General features: G+C 33.5%; 2 protein-coding genes, 1 non-coding gene and 1 pseudogene across 3 annotated transcripts; 2 read left to right on the forward strand and 2 right to left on the reverse strand.

Moving 5' to 3' along the window:
• Positions 1-417: 417 nt before the first annotated feature.
• LOC142505256 (EID1-like F-box protein 2) lies at positions 418-3002 on the reverse strand (annotated as a pseudogene).
• Positions 3003-3132: 130 nt separating this feature from the next.
• On the forward strand, positions 3133-3204 carry TRNAQ-UUG (transfer RNA glutamine (anticodon UUG)). Its single transcript has one exon. It is a non-coding gene; the product is annotated as a tRNA-Gln (tRNA).
• A 642-nt stretch (positions 3205-3846) lies between these two features.
• Positions 3847-5154, reverse strand: LOC142505255 (uncharacterized). Its single transcript, XM_075618162.1, has 2 exons — positions 4997-5154; positions 3847-4815 (listed from the first exon to the last, which is right to left on the reverse strand). Exons 1-2 carry the CDS (start codon positions 5112-5114, stop codon positions 4103-4105), a joined length of 831 nt encoding a protein of 276 aa, XP_075474277.1. The 5' UTR covers positions 5115-5154; the 3' UTR covers positions 3847-4102.
• Positions 5155-12251: 7097 nt separating this feature from the next.
• LOC142506246 (aquaporin NIP2-1-like) lies at positions 12252-16060 on the forward strand. The gene is made up of 7 exons (XM_075619442.1): positions 12252-12381; positions 14466-14610; positions 14700-14811; positions 14918-15030; positions 15200-15394; positions 15506-15567; positions 15667-16060. Exons 2-7 carry the CDS (start codon positions 14506-14508, stop codon positions 15923-15925), a joined length of 846 nt encoding a protein of 281 aa, XP_075475557.1. The 5' UTR covers positions 12252-12381; positions 14466-14505; the 3' UTR covers positions 15926-16060.
• The last annotated feature ends 1172 nt before the right edge of the window (positions 16061-17232 follow it).

The raw sequence follows: 17232 nt of genomic DNA on the forward strand, positions 1-17232 counted from the left end.
GAACGTGTTCTGTGTGCGTGAGTGAGAAATGGTTGAGGTTGAAATGTTGTCGTGGCGTGAGGGGTTTTTTTCCTCTCATTTGGACATCGAGGAACGAAGAAACACAAATATCTGACGATGCAATTTTGATACCTAATAATAAAAGCTGAGAGCATGTAACAAACGTTACGGATTTCCACCAAATTCAATACATCTTTTATTCAAATTTGCGAGCAGATTTATCGAAATAATGGTGAAGACCAAAGAATCAAGGGGAAATGAGTATACAGTACGGACTTAAGAATGAAATGGAACTCTTACGTGAAATAAATTTACATACCTACTTCATATTACAGCTGATATGGAAGTGCACCCGAGCTTCCTCGATCCAGAGTTGTCAAATGTTTTCGCAGTTGATAATGAGAGATAGACCTGCAGAATGAAAGCAGAAAAATGCTCGCTTGCCATAACGCTTTATCATAAAACCATACAAAATTGTAGAATGGTAAACTAGCTTCAACTTTATTGGGGTGTTTTAGAGCATAAGAGCAAGATGTGATGTGCATCTTATAGATATGATGCGTTTTGAGAGATACTCTAGATGAGTTTTACATTACAATGTTTGGCCCTACAAGTAAAGACTAAAGAGCTAATAAACTAGTATTTCAAGTTAGGTCTCGTACGTATTAAATCCTAAACAATGTGTCGAACAACTTAATCTATTACTGCGTATTCACAAACAAGAAAAATGGAATTTTTAATGGATAAATACCGGCAGATGTACCTAATTCTCACACTCCTCTGATGGTTCATCTGTATCAGTGAAGGGCAAGAGTGTACGTATCCCAAGCACATGTTCCGTTCAAGCAAACACAAAACTCAATAGAATCTTCATATGCACCAAGCCGGCAGCTCACACTTGACGTTATCATCTCTGTTTGCAGCATGTTCCATAACTTGGCCTTACAATATGGACATACCTCCTTTGAGTGCAATGAAGCTCTCTTACTTATCAGTAGTTTCCTGACCTTTGATGTTGCAAAGGATTTAAATATCCACCGGAAAATTCCAACATCCCCTTCATCTCCTTGATCCAAATGCTAGCAAGGATCAGACATGTATAAAACATCGGTTCTGTGTTGTGGTAATAGAAAGCTTTTCCCTGATGTTCTAGAGAATCTTGTTTGGCAAAGAAAATGTCCTGGAACTTCAATACTACCGAACAACCCATCTAGGCTACGGCCAGAACAGAATGTTAGCAGCTTGCCAAGTGTCCTCCAGTTCCCATCTACATTATGACTACCACCAGACTGCAAATCAATCATCCTTTTATGAGATCTCGTTTTACAGAAAGCCTTCCAGAGGATTCGTTGGGCAAGATCATCAAACCATTTGCATGCACAAGAAAGAGTTGCAATCAGTTTTGGATTCCAGTGCAAATTATCAAAAACCAAGAAAATCATTTCCTCAGTAAGGTGCCCCTCGGTACAAACACAACTCGCTGAGTGTATACAGCGATATTGTTTTGTGAGAATCATTAGTAATAGCACCAGAGGCGAGGACAATTATCTCTATTCTAAGATCATCAAAATGCAATGAAAACTGTATCATCAACCAGGCAAGAGGAATTGACTCCTGTGGTCGAGCTCCATAAAAACCGTTACTTTTATATGATGAGCTAAAAACATTAAACCTAGTATAATCCCAATTTCAAACTAACAATCTAGCTCAACGTAGTACTGCAAACTAAATGGAAATCAGTATGAAGCATTGAAGCAAAACTTTTGTATATCCAGCTTGATCCCTGGCATGAAAAGGACAAGTTCAAAAACATGGAAGTAATATAGATCCCATCTACATAGTTCTCAAAACAACCATTTGCTAGTTTGAATGTTAATAGAAGCATTTAGATGAATCAATGAAGTTTCAACTGCACTTTATCATTTGCAAAAGTAGCACGGGCAATCAGATTAACAACATCTAGTAATTTCAAACAAGAAGTTCCCAAAACACGTTAGCAACATCTCACCGATCAGACTTCGAAGTTATGATAATTAAACCTTGTTTTGCATTTAGTTTACACGTTTATCCCCAATTCTACATACCAAAAAGGCAAAAGAAACACAAAAACTCATGTACCCGCCTTTAGATACAGTGGAATATTCCCAGCACATCAGTCTTCTAATCTCTTGCTACTATGGTCCACAATTTTCTTTAACAGAATACCCCAGGTAAAGATCTCAATATTTTATTTTTTAAAAATAAACAACTGACCCAAGACTCGATACTTAAAGGTTGCAGCAGAAGATTGAATATGACTCCATTGTGACAGATCTAAGCTTCTTCAGCACCAAAACCTAAAATTTTACTAAAAATGGCACTGAGTTGCAGGCAAAAAGACTTGAAAGTGCTTCTCATTTATATATATTTTTTATTAAAAAAAGGTAATAAATGGAGTAGATAGAAACTGAAATAAAAAACCAGAGCTCAATCACAGGGCACACTCAGAAATCAACCACAAATTACAAGCAAAAACGCAAGATTCATGAATAAGAAATCAAGATTGGTTCTTTGAGTCTACACACTTGATGCTCTCAAAATTGAGAGAATCACCTGAACACATGCCAGTTATTCTGGAGATTTTATCCGCTTCTGCCCACAAAACTTAAATCAAGATTGACCTCGAAACTTGTAATGAGACAGATTTTTGGCTAGAGCATAATGTCTCCAACATAAAATTTAATAGGAATCGATTCTTTGGTGTTATCAACTTGAAGTTTTTAATCGTTAATCTTTCTATTGGTGTGGAATTTCCTGTTGCATTCTGTGTAGGGATGCACGTCAAAATTTGGTGGCCGAAATGATTATATTCAATATGAAATCCAAAAACAAGATTGTGATTTGAACAAGAGATCTTCAAAATATGAGTTCAACCAAGTCAAGGGAGTAATGAGAATAAATTGAGACACTTCACAATAATAATTGGTATCATAATTTAATACCTCAAGTTTTTCAGTAATCATTTTTTTAAATCTGTGGTTGTAAGAACATCTTACAGCAACTTTGTGAAGGCAGATGCAAAAAATTTTAAGAAAAAATAATAAACTTAATTATAAATTCCTAAAAATACAGCTCAATAATTGAGCATTACAGGGTTCTATGGTGTAGTGGTTAGCACTCTGGACTTTGAATCCAGCGACCTGGGTTCGACTCCCGGTAGGACCTCTTTTTTTGTACTTTCAGTTTATTATAATTTAATTTAATTTAATTTAATTCTTCTTTCAAATTCTTTGTTATTCTTTTTTCTGCGTCGGTATCTTAAGACGACTACTGTATTCTATGTTTTATTATTATCAATATAAAAAATAACATACAACCAATCAATTTCTTGTAACACAATTTCGATTGCCCAACGAAAGAAAATCCGGTAAGAGGAGAGCAAAATATCGATTCAATCAAAATAACTGATAATTTGAAAATCTGGTCAATCGGCTACGAAATTCAGATTTATTTTAGAATAAAAATTCGGTCAAACGAACATACTAAACTTTTATTTTAATAAAAAAAAACCAAATATGATATTATCAAGTGTTCTCTCAAAGTTTATTAAGACATAAATATTACAAAATTCTAATAAAATTTTATCAGATAATAAGTATGATAAAAACAAATTGTTTTTAATAACAAAAAGTTCGGTAAATTTGGTTACAGTTCAATTCAGTTAGTTCATTTTATCTGTAAATTTTCATCGTTTTGATTTGTTGAAAAAAATAGATTAGTTCGATATTAAAAAGTTTGGTTCATTTTTAAATTATAGACTCTTCCACAAAATAATTACGTCGATGGAATTTACAAAAAAAAGGTATGTGCATCATCAACCAATCAGTTTATCCGACGAGCAAACGATTTCTCAAAACTCAAGTTAGAGTACATTTTTATTCTCTTCTTGAAAGCAAAAAGAAAATGTAACATACATCAAGCCCAAAGGCCCATACATTTGCCAAAGATGGGCATCGCATATCAATTACTCGGCCCACAAAATTCAAGCCCAAATTCATACCTCAAACTTACCTAAACAAGCTGTACATATATACCAGTATTTTGCAGGCCCAAAAAAGAAAAATCAGCACACCTTCCGATGGCTCATGAGCTCATTGACTTCCTCCCAAAGCCCAACACCTCCGGAACAGTTCGGCCCAATTAAACTTGGGCTACAGGCCGCCAAGACCCAATTCCCATCCTTAATCTCGTCCCTCAACTCTTCCCTCTCCCAATAACAATATCCATCAAAAAACCTGAAATCCTGAGTTTCACCCAATTCCCTATCTGCACACCCAACGCTTTCTCTAGTCCCATAACAAAGCCCTTCCACCACCTCATCGAAAACACCACTCTTTTTGGGCCTATTACTTTCTCGATCCACATTCACCAAGAACAGGCCTTCTTCATATGGGCCACCAAAGAACAAAGGTCCATCCAATAGTGGTCCCCGTAAATTTCGAGCCCATGAGTCCATCCCCTTGATGGACATGAATGACGGCCTGTTGAGTATAAGGCCCGTTAGTTCCGTCGGCCCTGAAGAGAGGAGTAAGATTACAGTTCTTCTGTATATGTGGCTTGTATCAAGCTTCTCTGTGGCTATCACTAAACAGCCCTTCTCTGCTTCATGAATCGGATGCGCCCATTTAGCTTCTTTGATTGGAAGAAGCTGGTCCGCCATTAAAGCAGGGTTCTTGGGTGGCGAGATTCGTTCGGTGGCAACTAATCTTGCTCTGAATGCACGCCAATCGGAGTTAAGAAGATCATGCCCGTCTTGTTCTTGAAGTGATTGGGAACCTGTGGTCAGATAACAAATCCAAGTTTCATTAGATGATATATGTGCTATAAAATGCCTGAAATCTACATATTACACCCTGAGAATTTAGTCAAACAGGTTCCCGATCGAAAACCCTTATAAAAAAAAAAGATTATTGTCCATAAATGAAGAAAAGAAAAAATCACACTTATTATAACTTACATGATATGGAAAGTCTTTTAGGCTGAAATTGAATTGGGATATGCTTCGTGTGCTTGATTGGAGGAAGAACATGGAAGGTTTTTGTGAAGGAGTTTGCGGAGAGAAAGCGAGCTTCCATTGTCAGAAAAAAAGGTAGTAGTGATAAACTTTAAGAGAATTGCATGGTTATTTATAGACCCACGCAATTTGGCTTGTAAGCAACTTGCAAGGGTGGTTTGTTACCGCTTCGACACTCGGAGAGGTCAATTTTTACACTCGGAGTTTCACTCATGTAAACAGACTTTGGATATATACATAAACAAATCCTCATCAAACCAATCCCAACATGTACTGTCTCAGTATAGCATTGATTTGTGGAATCATTGTTTTTTTTTTTTGCCCTTACTTTTTTCGTCCTAAATATATTTGCTTTTCACATTAAATAAAAAAATCATTTGGAAAATAAAGCTTACAAACAAAATGGGAAGAACTGCTTTTACATCCCTAAATCTAAACATAAATTTGTGTTCAGAAGTGTCGGACATTTTTTTTTTTTTTTTGCAATATCTGATTTTCACAAAAAAAATTTCACAAAACATTGAAAGTCTGGTACTAATATATTATATTTGAGTACTTATTGTTTTAAATCTGGTACAAAAGATAAAATTTTGAGTATAAACTTGGAACAATTATAATAATATCAACACTTGATACACTTCTTTGAGTACTCAACAAATATCATATGTTAGTACTACATTTTTAATATTTTGTATCAATTTTCATCTGAAATACAAACGTGTCACTAATATAAGTATTTATTATACACTTTTGAGTACTGAAAAATCATATATTAGTACCCGATATGAAACATTTGGTAGTCGAATATAATATACTTAATGTCATATTTTCAATTTTTTGTACCGATTTTTATTACAGAAAAAATATATCACTAATATCAATATCTATTATACATATTTGGGTACTCAAAAATCATACTAAAACTTGTTTAATATATAAATCATATCAAAATAAAATGTTTTTATTATTTTATATTATATTTATATACGGTGAAATATGTGCCAAACTTTCTAAAATATTAAAATTTTAGTAGTTAATTAACAACAAGTGTTCCTTTATATTTTTAAGGTAAATCAAAATTCTATAATATAAGGAAATATATTATAAGAATAATTTTGTTTCATAATAATTAATTTAATAAGATGAAATATTATTAATATTTTTTAAGAATGTAAATAATATTCTCGATTCTTATATTGAAAATATCATTATTTCTAATTATGTAAAAAACTAAACTGGTGGCCCGTCGGTTGACATACGGCAAAACGAGGAAATTTTCTACTCGGTCCCCACGCCACATACCTGGGACGGGTTCTAGCGTGGACCATCTATGATCTAACGGCGGAGAGTGAACCAAATAGGACCTGAAATGGACGCACTATTTAGGTGATAATAATAATATTATTATTATTAAATAAATTGAAGTTGACATGTTAACCGCTAACATTTTGTAGTCAACATTTTAATATAATATAATAAGTTCAAAACAATAGTTATAAATTTATCCTCTCTTTTTTTGGGTTCACTTTGTTTATTTATCCTGCTAAATAATACAAGGACAAAATTTCCACAAATAACTCACACATGCTTCAACTTGATTCGTTTTTTAAATTAAAGATATGAGTACAACCTTATGATATAAAGATATATGAGAATTAAAGAATTTGAAGTATATTTCTTGTGAGACGGTTTTACGAATCTATATCGGTGATACATGTTAATTTGATCCATAAAAAAAATTATATTTAAAAATAATATTTTTATATGAGTTAGGTATCGATTTTACAAAATTGATCTGTAAAAATGTCTCATATATTTTTGTTAATAAAAGTATATTTTTTAAGAGAAAATTTGTCCAATTAAAATAATTGGACCGGATTGAAGCAAACTAATTAGTTTTTTTGTATATATATATAAAGAAAAATTATTTTTTTTATTGAAAAATTGTCAATTTCATCTTGTTAGAAAGCACAATATCTCTTATTTTCTGTTAGCATCTCAAAATTGAATCTTAATTATGTAATTTTGTCTTGTTTTATTCCTATTTTAACCGAGTAGGTGATACAAGAAAATAGTGACATATCACAATAAATCACATAACACTCGGACGAAATATGACTATAAAAACAACAAAAAAACATTGTTACATGACTACGACCCAATTTTGACAAGTTATATGATAAAAACAGAAAATACGGTAAATTCATACAACACAACGTCGATCAGTTTAAGCTTAATTACCGATCAAATCCATAATTTTATCTGAAGAGGGTAACTTAGTTGTTCATGTTTCTCCCTTGCTATATTTGACGCATTTGCGATGGAACTATACTCAGAATCTACGCGATGAAACGTCCCTATATTTGAACTTTGGGATCTTGACAGCTTATTTTGAGGTGGAAATTAAATTACAATCTGACAAATTCAATGCAAAAATCCGACTTAGTTAATCTTTGGTTATTACAAGCCACAAATTTAAGGTATCATTTCAAAGTTAAGTTCTTGACTCAGTCTCCCATCTGATGTAATCCAGAAACTATATATCTATATTGTTTTCAGATTTGAATTTGTCTTCAAATAATAAGTTAATGTGTATTCTTTTCAATAGTTAATCGTCATGTCAAATATATAATCTCTGAAATGAAATTATTTTAAAAAATAAAATATCGATAATTTTGCGCGTACATATATCAACTTAAACACTTTAGGAGAAAAAACATAAGCATGATTTCGTATAACATTCTCTGTTACGTTAATAATTGATTTTGTTGTATATCAATATGCAATTGTGACATTCCAGTAGATGTTAAAAAGTTGTGACAAATCATATTGTGAAAAATGATATATGTATATATATATATATATATATCGAAAGGGACGTTAGGTTTATATATTAGTAGTGAAACTATATTATGTTAGATTCATTGAAATTGGGTGTAATGCCAAAATTTAAGTTTCTCTTGGCTCAACTACTCATTTAGAAAAAAACACTTAAGTTAATTTTGAGTTAATTCATTAGATTTTTGTGTTATTAATTTTTTATTAAAGAAATTACGTTTTTAAACTTCTAAAATACCAAAGTAAAAAAAATATTTAAAAATTAGATATCACATCAAAGATGGAAGAAAAGGAAATAACGTCAGAAATGCAATCCCCACCATAAAGAAAATATTTGACTATACATATGTTTACATTTATATACATATATGCGTAATAATTCATATAATAATTCATATTTGTTTGTTTTCCCCTTAGCAGCTTCCTTGAAATTTGGCTTTTTTTTTTGGCAACATGATGAAATAATGAAGAATCGAAATCACTAGCGGTGGTGGAAATAAATTAAGTGAAAGTTGCATGGGAAAATGTTAGGAAACTTATATTGCAATTTTAGTTTTATAAATTGGTTCGTTTTGAGTTTTAGACATAGAACTCGTCGTAGTTTTTTTTTATCAACTAACTTAGATTTTATTTTAGGTTTTGATTTTTTTTCCCAAAACCAATATAACAATTGAATATTGCTTATTTTACGTCGATGTTTTATTATATTACTCATATGATAAAAATAAAATTTGTTTTATATATATTGAAATATATCGAAAAAAAGATATATATATATATATATATATATATATATATATATATATATATATATATATATATAAATATAATCAGTATTACTCGGTCAAAGTCATCCTCCGATATTTCCTAAACTTTAGGATCAATGATCCACTTGTTACGATATGAAACTTCATGCCAAATCATTATATATTTCAAGACTATATTTAACTATTATTAGGTACCTCCAAGTTATTTTTAAGGTTCAAAATTACTTAAAATGCAAAGCACCTCTCGATATTTCAATGTAAGTGCAGGCTTTAAGTAATTGAAGCTGACTGTCAAAAAATAAAATGTCCCACTCCTTTTACTCGTGCACACTTTTTTTAACATTATCTAATTTTCACGTCAATCTTTTTTGGTCTTCGAAAACATTTTTTTAATCCTCATTATATATATATATATATATATATATTATTAAACAAGAAACTGTAGAGTAACTAAATTTTGGTGTCATGATCTGTTTTAATAATTATATATATATTAATAAACTGTTAAAAAATTAATGCATGTCACATATAGTTTAGTGGATAAAGTCTTTGTTTCTTAGCCATGAGGTTATAGGTTCAATTTCTATTTGGGTTATTTTTTATTTATTTATTTTCTATTTATTTTTTAAGTTCATATATCAAAATTACGGTGTAACTACTTACTATTTCTTATAAATATATTTTGATCTTCATTTAAATATAAACAAAATAAATTATAAAAAATATCGTACAAGCATGCAACGCGTGCGTCGGGATATTAGTATATATTAAAGTTGAGAACATGATAGTAACCACTTAGAAAAGACACCAACTCTTTCTTTTAAATTTACTCTTATATGATACTAATAATATTGCACTTATGTTTTTTGTTTTTAAATTTCAACACACACTTTTATTTTTATTTTTTTTATTTCAACAATTCAATTATCAATTTAGTCCCTCCATAATTTGTCAAATATTACTTTAATCAATCGATAATGATAAAAAAAGACTATAAACACAGACATCGCGTGTGCAGAGTAACTAGTATATATTAAGCACGGCCCCAAGGTGACTGAAAAGGAAACACAGACAACCGGCCAAACCACGTCTAATAATTGTAGGATCGAAAACACCAACTTCTTCTATACTGCACTCGGGAGAACTTCACCATATTGATGAAATTAGATGATCCTCGTGTACCGGAAACTCTTCTTTTAGCAGCTCGTTTTTTTTTTTTTTTTTGATCACTTAATCTAAAGGCGGGAGGACTCGAACTTGAGATTTCACAAAGGTAATCGAGGATGAAACTAGTTGGGCTAAAGTCCGGTCTCTTTTAGCTAATTGTTCTAATGAGATCCTACTTATGCGGACACTACCCTCATTTCATTTCTAACGGGTAAGATCTTGCCACACATACAATTTTAAAAAAAAGTGAATCCTATAAATGCATAGGGCAAATCTTGGCAATCCATCCTATCATGGGGGCAATGCTCACATAGGTAGGATGAAATAAACATGTTAGAAGTGGACAGATCGAGAAGAAAATTTGTAACTGCGGGATTTTTATCATAAGATTATATTAAAATTTGATGATTTTGGTGTATAGCTTTTGCTCCATCATATTTTTAGTAAATGTTTGAAACTTGTTACACCAAAAACAAAAACAAAAACAAAATAGAAAATCATAAATAAATAATATATGTTTGATCTGTTCATGACACGTCGTTAGAAGGTGTCATTTTAGAGAATTGTCAAGGATTTGACAGAAAATAAATGTGCAAAAATAGCGTGAAACGACCGGTTGAACCCTTTCAATTCGATGTTGTTTCGATATTTTAAAGTAAGAACAATTAATGATATGTACCAATTCAAATATATAATAATAAGAATTGTAAATCTCCAAATCTATATAACCGGACTACGAGTTTTATAAATTTAGCTGGGCTGTCTGGGTTTTAAAATGTGGCCTTACGTACCCATTTATTTTGAGAATTCTGCAAGTCGATATATTCCAAATAATTTTAAATTTTACCCTTTGATCAATCCCAACAAATATTTATATTTGAAATCCTAAAAATAGCCTTTCATATGAGTTCCAAAAATATATATTTATCCAACTGGTAAACAAAATTTAAATAGTTGACACAATTTTATAAAAGATAATAGCCAAAAAAAATTGTCTCATAATATATGATGGCGTGCCATAAATCTATTTCACTTAAGAGAGACACATGGATTCAAATCTTGACCAATTCATTCTCTCTTATCCGAGCTACTATCAGTATTAATCCAAAATTATATAAAATTATCCGGCTGCCAAACACTGTGATGCTGCCACTGCTCGCAAGGCAGTTGTACCCCTACCTTGAGAGCCAAAAGTTCCGCATGCACCACAGATAATTATGGCGACAAAATCCTTTGTCCAAAGGCAAGTACCAAGTTCCCATCATGATGCCGGATTACACCAGCAACACCATAAGCATTTAGTTGATCATTAAAGGCAGCATCAACATCAAGCCGGAAGTGTCCAGTCGGTGGTGGTTTCTAGCTCCTCGGCTAGTCGGCCGCAATCCCCAGTTTGTCGACTTCATGAACATGACGCAACAAGGCCCAAAATTCCTCAATATAGCAGTCATCTCATGGCTTCAGTAAAGATTTGAAAGTATTATATGTACAATGTATAACTCGAATCCGACCACACCAAACACTCCCAAGTCCGACAAGCAAACATTTAGTACTCATATTTACTTAGCTGCCTCATCATCCATGTACAAACGCCCGTCGTAGTTCGCCCACGTACTTTTATTTAATAGTTTCTTGTAAATATGGCCTTTTCAAAATCCTTGGGCTTTGATTTAGTGGAGTTTACAACCACCAAATCATAAAACTTATTGCATCTTCAGTACCAGAAAGTTACTTGTGGCACCCCTTGCTTATCAGAAATCAAGTTATTTTTCTGGCATTAATTAGACCGGGTATTACATTTTCTTGAATGCAGTCTTATAGCGTTGACATAAGAGACATTTTATATAGAAAACTTAACGCACGCCATTCATCTAACCGTGTCTGGAATTTGAATATATGGATATTTATGCGCATTAACTTTTTTTATATCGAAGGATCCAAATGAATCCAAAGTTTCCGTGTATGATAGGATCCAAATGAATGTGCTAGCTAGAGGTGAACAAGACTGACTATTAGAATTGCATACCCTATCATTAATTCCTTCACAATTGGACCACCGGTGCAGGAAGGGACATATGACCACGAATTACTATTTGATCAGCGGTAAAGGGTTCTGTTTCGGATTGTTAGTTATCCCACATCGGTCTCGGATAAAATATTTGTATATATGGTCTTGGACAATCCTCTCCCCTTGAACTAGCTTTTGGGGTTGAGTTATATCCAAGTTCCAATCTTAACACGGAGTCATGAAAGTGGCAATTCATGTAAAAAATCCACCTCCACAACCTCATCTTTGCCTATAAAGAGCAATTCTCAGAGTTTGCTCTCTAGTTTTACAGGTCAGATTTTCCTTCCTGTCCTTTTCGCTGCTGCTGCTGCTGTCAGGGATTCATTTCTTCTGGCATTTTAGATGCGTGGTGCCATTGCATGAGATTTTATCCTATACTTGTGTGTGTCTGAGGCTTAATCACTCAACTATGAAGAAATATTGAGTTCGCGCGGCTGTGTTTCTTGATGCTCCGGGTCTCAGCATAAAAATTGTTCAGATTGCGATTGGTGACTGTAATTTTCAACAGATTATCTCAGGGAATGTATTTGTTTGAGGATTCTGTGTTTGGATGAACTATCTGTTTGTGTTTCTTACCTTATATTTTTAAATTGATATTTTATCAATGATATATTTATCCAATTATGTTTTTTTTAACCCGTTATATTATATTTTTAAAAACTAGAGACAGGAGAGAGAATTTATCTTATTTTTAAAGACCTTGAAGATTAAGTTTTATGGCGAATAATTAGCAATTAAATAATACCGACAAAAAATAAATTAATGGCTGAAATCGAAGATTTGAATGGTGTATTAAATTAATGAGCAGGTGTAGACGGTCTAACGAATCTTTATCTGTGAGACGAGTCAACCCTACCGATATTCACAATAAAAAGTAATTACTTTTAACATAAAAAATAATACATTTTCATGGATGATCCAAATAAGAGATATGTCTCATTAAATACGACCCGTGAGACTGTCTCACACAAGTTTTTGACTAAATTAATTGTTAATTAAGTGCTATTTATTTATTTATATATTTAAATTAAATAATTATGCTTTAAACAAACTTATAAACTGGGGGATTGATTTAAATAAACCACATGACGAACAATAAATAAAGTAAAAAAAATCTAAGCGAATGAACCTAATCCAATATTGGCCAAGAAACTGGAAAGATTAGGTCTTCGGAAATTAAGTCCCAATCAGTCACTCTTACACTTGAAAAACTAGGCATTCATTTTATGGAATAAATAATCTGCAAATTGGGCATTATTGAACTCAAAAGATAATTTCATATTACATCCGTACACTATCAGACGAGATTATTTCATCACTGTAATTTGGATTTCATTTGGGGTAACCATTATTAACTAAATTATGAGTTCAGATATGCTTTGACAAAGTTAATATCGACTATTCGTGACGTATTTTAATTAATTAATTGGCGTAGGTATTTGGTCGGTAATAATAAATCAAAATTTCGATTATAAAAACAACAGTTTATCCCTAAGAATGTATATATAAAGCCCTCTTACCAACTTTTTTTTAAACAACCACGAGAATATTATTAAACCAAATTAGGAATAGTTATATTTGAAATGATCGAGCACAGGAGAACGGAGAAATCAGACATATAAACGTTTTTTCTAATAGATATCGTGGACAACTTTGTTCGTTTATCTTACAAAATACAAAAATATATATAGGATCGGGTCAGGTGGAAGAGTGTTTACAAAATACAAAAATATTTTCACAACCTTTTTTGGTTTATGAGTCAGTTTAGTGATAAACTGATACTCGAGAATCTTGTCAGTCGATATCAATCAGTTAACAATAAAAGTGCGGAAATAATCTGACTGATAGATAGAATCAAAACTGAAATAAGAAGACACGAGATTTTATAGATGTTCGGAGATTTCAAACACTCCTACGTCACCCATTCTATCACAAGGATATGATATTCGCTAAAAGAGTTTGATCGATACAACAGTTATACAGACCCACTTCAGTTTTAGACTTAAAAATGTCAAATTGAAACTCTTAGTCACAAAACAATTTACAGTACACAACTGGACTGAATAACTTAGTACAACTGATCTCTTCAAGATCAAAAATATTATGACAATAACGGTTTGTGTTTGTAAACTCGAAGTATAACCTTGAATGCTATGAATGTGTTTAATAAGAGTGAGCAAAGATTTCAACGGAGTAACGATATAACAATTTGGTTGATTCAGATTCGGAGTTGAGATTCAATTCAAAAAAATTGATGGTAAGTTTCGTTTTTCACCATAATTAAGCATAGTATCTCATAAAGCTTACTTGGGCGTTTCAACTATAATTAAAATATAGAAGGTGAGAAAGATTAAAATATAAATCATAAAGCATCAATCAAGGAATAAGACCAACATAATTCAGTTATAATATATATTAGAAATGATGAAAGTCGTCTCCCATGAAAATCACATGTACATAAAACAAAAGCGCATGGATAGTTTTGGGCCATTTCCACTTGCTTAATGCCCTTCAATTTGCGAGACCCCTTGATCTATATCAATATAAAATGCTCACATGCATATGTTTGTAGAAAGAACAGAACCCCACTCTCCGTAGCTAGCTCTTTTCAAATGGAGAATGCAACACCCGCCGCCGATCCATCCGAATCCAATAGGCATGTAACTCGCATTTCCAGCAACTTCCAAGAGAATCACGCCTTCGAATTTCCCAGAAAGGTACGAACACACGGAACATGCGCGCACCACCACAATCATATAGCTTCTTGATGTTAAAATGTTTCATTATATTGGTTAAACATGTATAGGTAATCGCGGAAATAATTGCAACATATCTATTGGTGTTTGTGACATGTGGTTCTGCTGCGCTTAGTGTTAGCGATGAAAACAAGATTTCGAAACTTGGAGCATCTGTGGCCGGTCGACGTTTTCTTTTAATTCCCCTTTCCCTTTCTAATATGTATACGTGTATTACATATATATAGACTTAAATCTAAAATTTGAACTTTACTGCATTTTATAACAGGCGGGCTTATAGTGACGGTGATGATCTACGCTGTCGGACATGTTTCTGGTGCGCATATGAATCCGGCGGTGACCCTGGCTTTTGCGGCCGTCAGACACTTTCCCTGGAAACAGGTTATTAATCGGATAATTTATATATATACAGGATCCTTCCGATCCTTTGGGCCAACTTGAGCACCATGAAATTCTCAATATATATAACATATGATTTAACTTAATATCAATTAAAAAACTGAATCATGCAACGATATATACTGAGAAATTTATGTTTTTTTTTCCCAAGGTACCATTTTATTGGGCAGCACAATTTACAGGTGCAATCTTGTCCGGATACACACTTCATGTGTTATTACACCCGATAAAACATGTGGGAACTACGTCGCCTTCGGGAACTGACCTTCAGGCCCTAATCATGGAGATTGTGGTAACTTTTTCGATGATGTTTGTCACCTCAGCAGTAGCTACGGATACCAAAGCTGTAAGTGACCACTTTAAAAAATTTGCCGAAATTAATAACGCTATAACACAAGTCTGTCTTAGGTTCGAGACTTAACGTCTGTAATGATACGTTGCTGGTTGATATTAATAGGTCGGGGAGCTTGCAGGCATCGCGGTAGGTTCTGCTGTGTGCATCACTTCAATTTTAGCAGGGTGAGTGCATACGTACACTAGCCAAGAAATAAGACAACATACATATCCAAGAATGGTACCACACTAACTAATAGTTCCGTCGTGGCTAAATTAATGTAGGCCAATATCAGGAGGGTCGATGAACCCAGCAAGGACGATGGGACCTGCGATCGCTAGTGGTTACTACAAGGGGTTTTGGGTATACTTCGTCGGCCCTGTTTGCGGGACGTTGTTGGGGGCATGGTCATACAGCTTCATCCGTGTCTCGGACAAGCCGGTTCATGCTTCAACACCTCATTCATTCTCGTTCAAACTTCGCAGAATGAGGAGCAGCGAAGACAACAGAATAGTAAATCATGATAATCTTGACAATATTTGAATCTCAAACCTCAATTAAAAAAAAAAACTTTAAGTTTTATATCTCTAAAATTATTGCGTATGTAGTATATGTGTTTTCATAATTTCGCGCAGGACAAAATATTGATGATTTAATGAAAAGTACCCTCCTTGATTAGTATTAGTCTGATAGATTTTCCATGATCCAGCCAACATCATTTCCCCGTCGAACCAATAATCAAAGGGATGAAATCGCATCATTTTACAATTTCCGAAGCTGAAACAATTTACAACTGTGGTAAGTGAACAAAATAACTTTGATACAATAATTCTTTTAAAAAATTACCCTCTCCCAAATGGTTCTTTATTCTGATGCTTTGAACCGCCTCGCCGTACTCTACCTCAATTCCATGCCGCTGCTCACGCTGCCTCTGCCACCAGGACCCACCCTTGTTTCGTCCAAGACAACAATGCACCCGCGGTGCACGTTCTAGTGAATAAAACATGGCTGTGGGTTGTAGAAATAGCACTTGTGCTTGGTAAAAGCAGCGGTGGAGCTAAACTGGAGCATGGCGAGACGTTTAAAGCACCAGGATGAAAACCATAATCTCCAATGTGAATTTCTTCCTTGCTCGTTTTCAACGGCCACCAACTTTGCATCTCCGAGATATTACCCCACTTAAGAAAGCACCGAGTTTTGGCTTGCTGGTTGTATCTTCTACTTAAATCTTGAGCTCTCACGTACATAAAGACGGCAGAGTGCATGATATCCCACCGTTTCTTTAACAATCCAAAACTCCGTTAAGTTCTGTTCTAGCTGTGGAGCGTGTGGAAAATTGAACAGTTTCTTGGTAATCTGGAGACTGCAGGAGCATGCATGTCTTACCCATTTATTAAAATGAAGATGAGTTGCTGTTACGGGGACAATTGAATCCAAACCTTTCGTGTAACCTGAGGAAATAAAAAATAAAAACCACGTGAAAAAAATAAAAACACGAATTTGGGAGTCATACGTCTGTGTTTGCAGAAGAGATGAGAAAACATGGACGCGCAACAGATATCGATTGGATGCCCAACCGCAAATCTTGAGACATGGAGACAACATTAAAATACTGAAACGCTGACAAATTTATCTTAGTCTGGAGGTTTGCACATGCATCCCTTCCCTCAAGAAGCTCAAGAAGATGAGGAATTAACATGGGGAGGTGACAAGGAACTAAGTTCAACCATGTCAAACGGGCAAAACAAGAATCAAGAATTCACAAGGGAAACGTGGCATTAATAATGAAAGAAAAAAATCACGAAATCCAAGAATCAAGACAGATTAATGTCAGATTTCGTCTTCTTACT

The sequence above is a fragment of the Primulina tabacum genome, chromosome 10, assembly GCF_025594145.1.
Source record: "Primulina tabacum isolate GXHZ01 chromosome 10, ASM2559414v2, whole genome shotgun sequence".
NCBI lineage: Eukaryota > Viridiplantae > Streptophyta > Magnoliopsida > Lamiales > Gesneriaceae > Primulina > Primulina tabacum.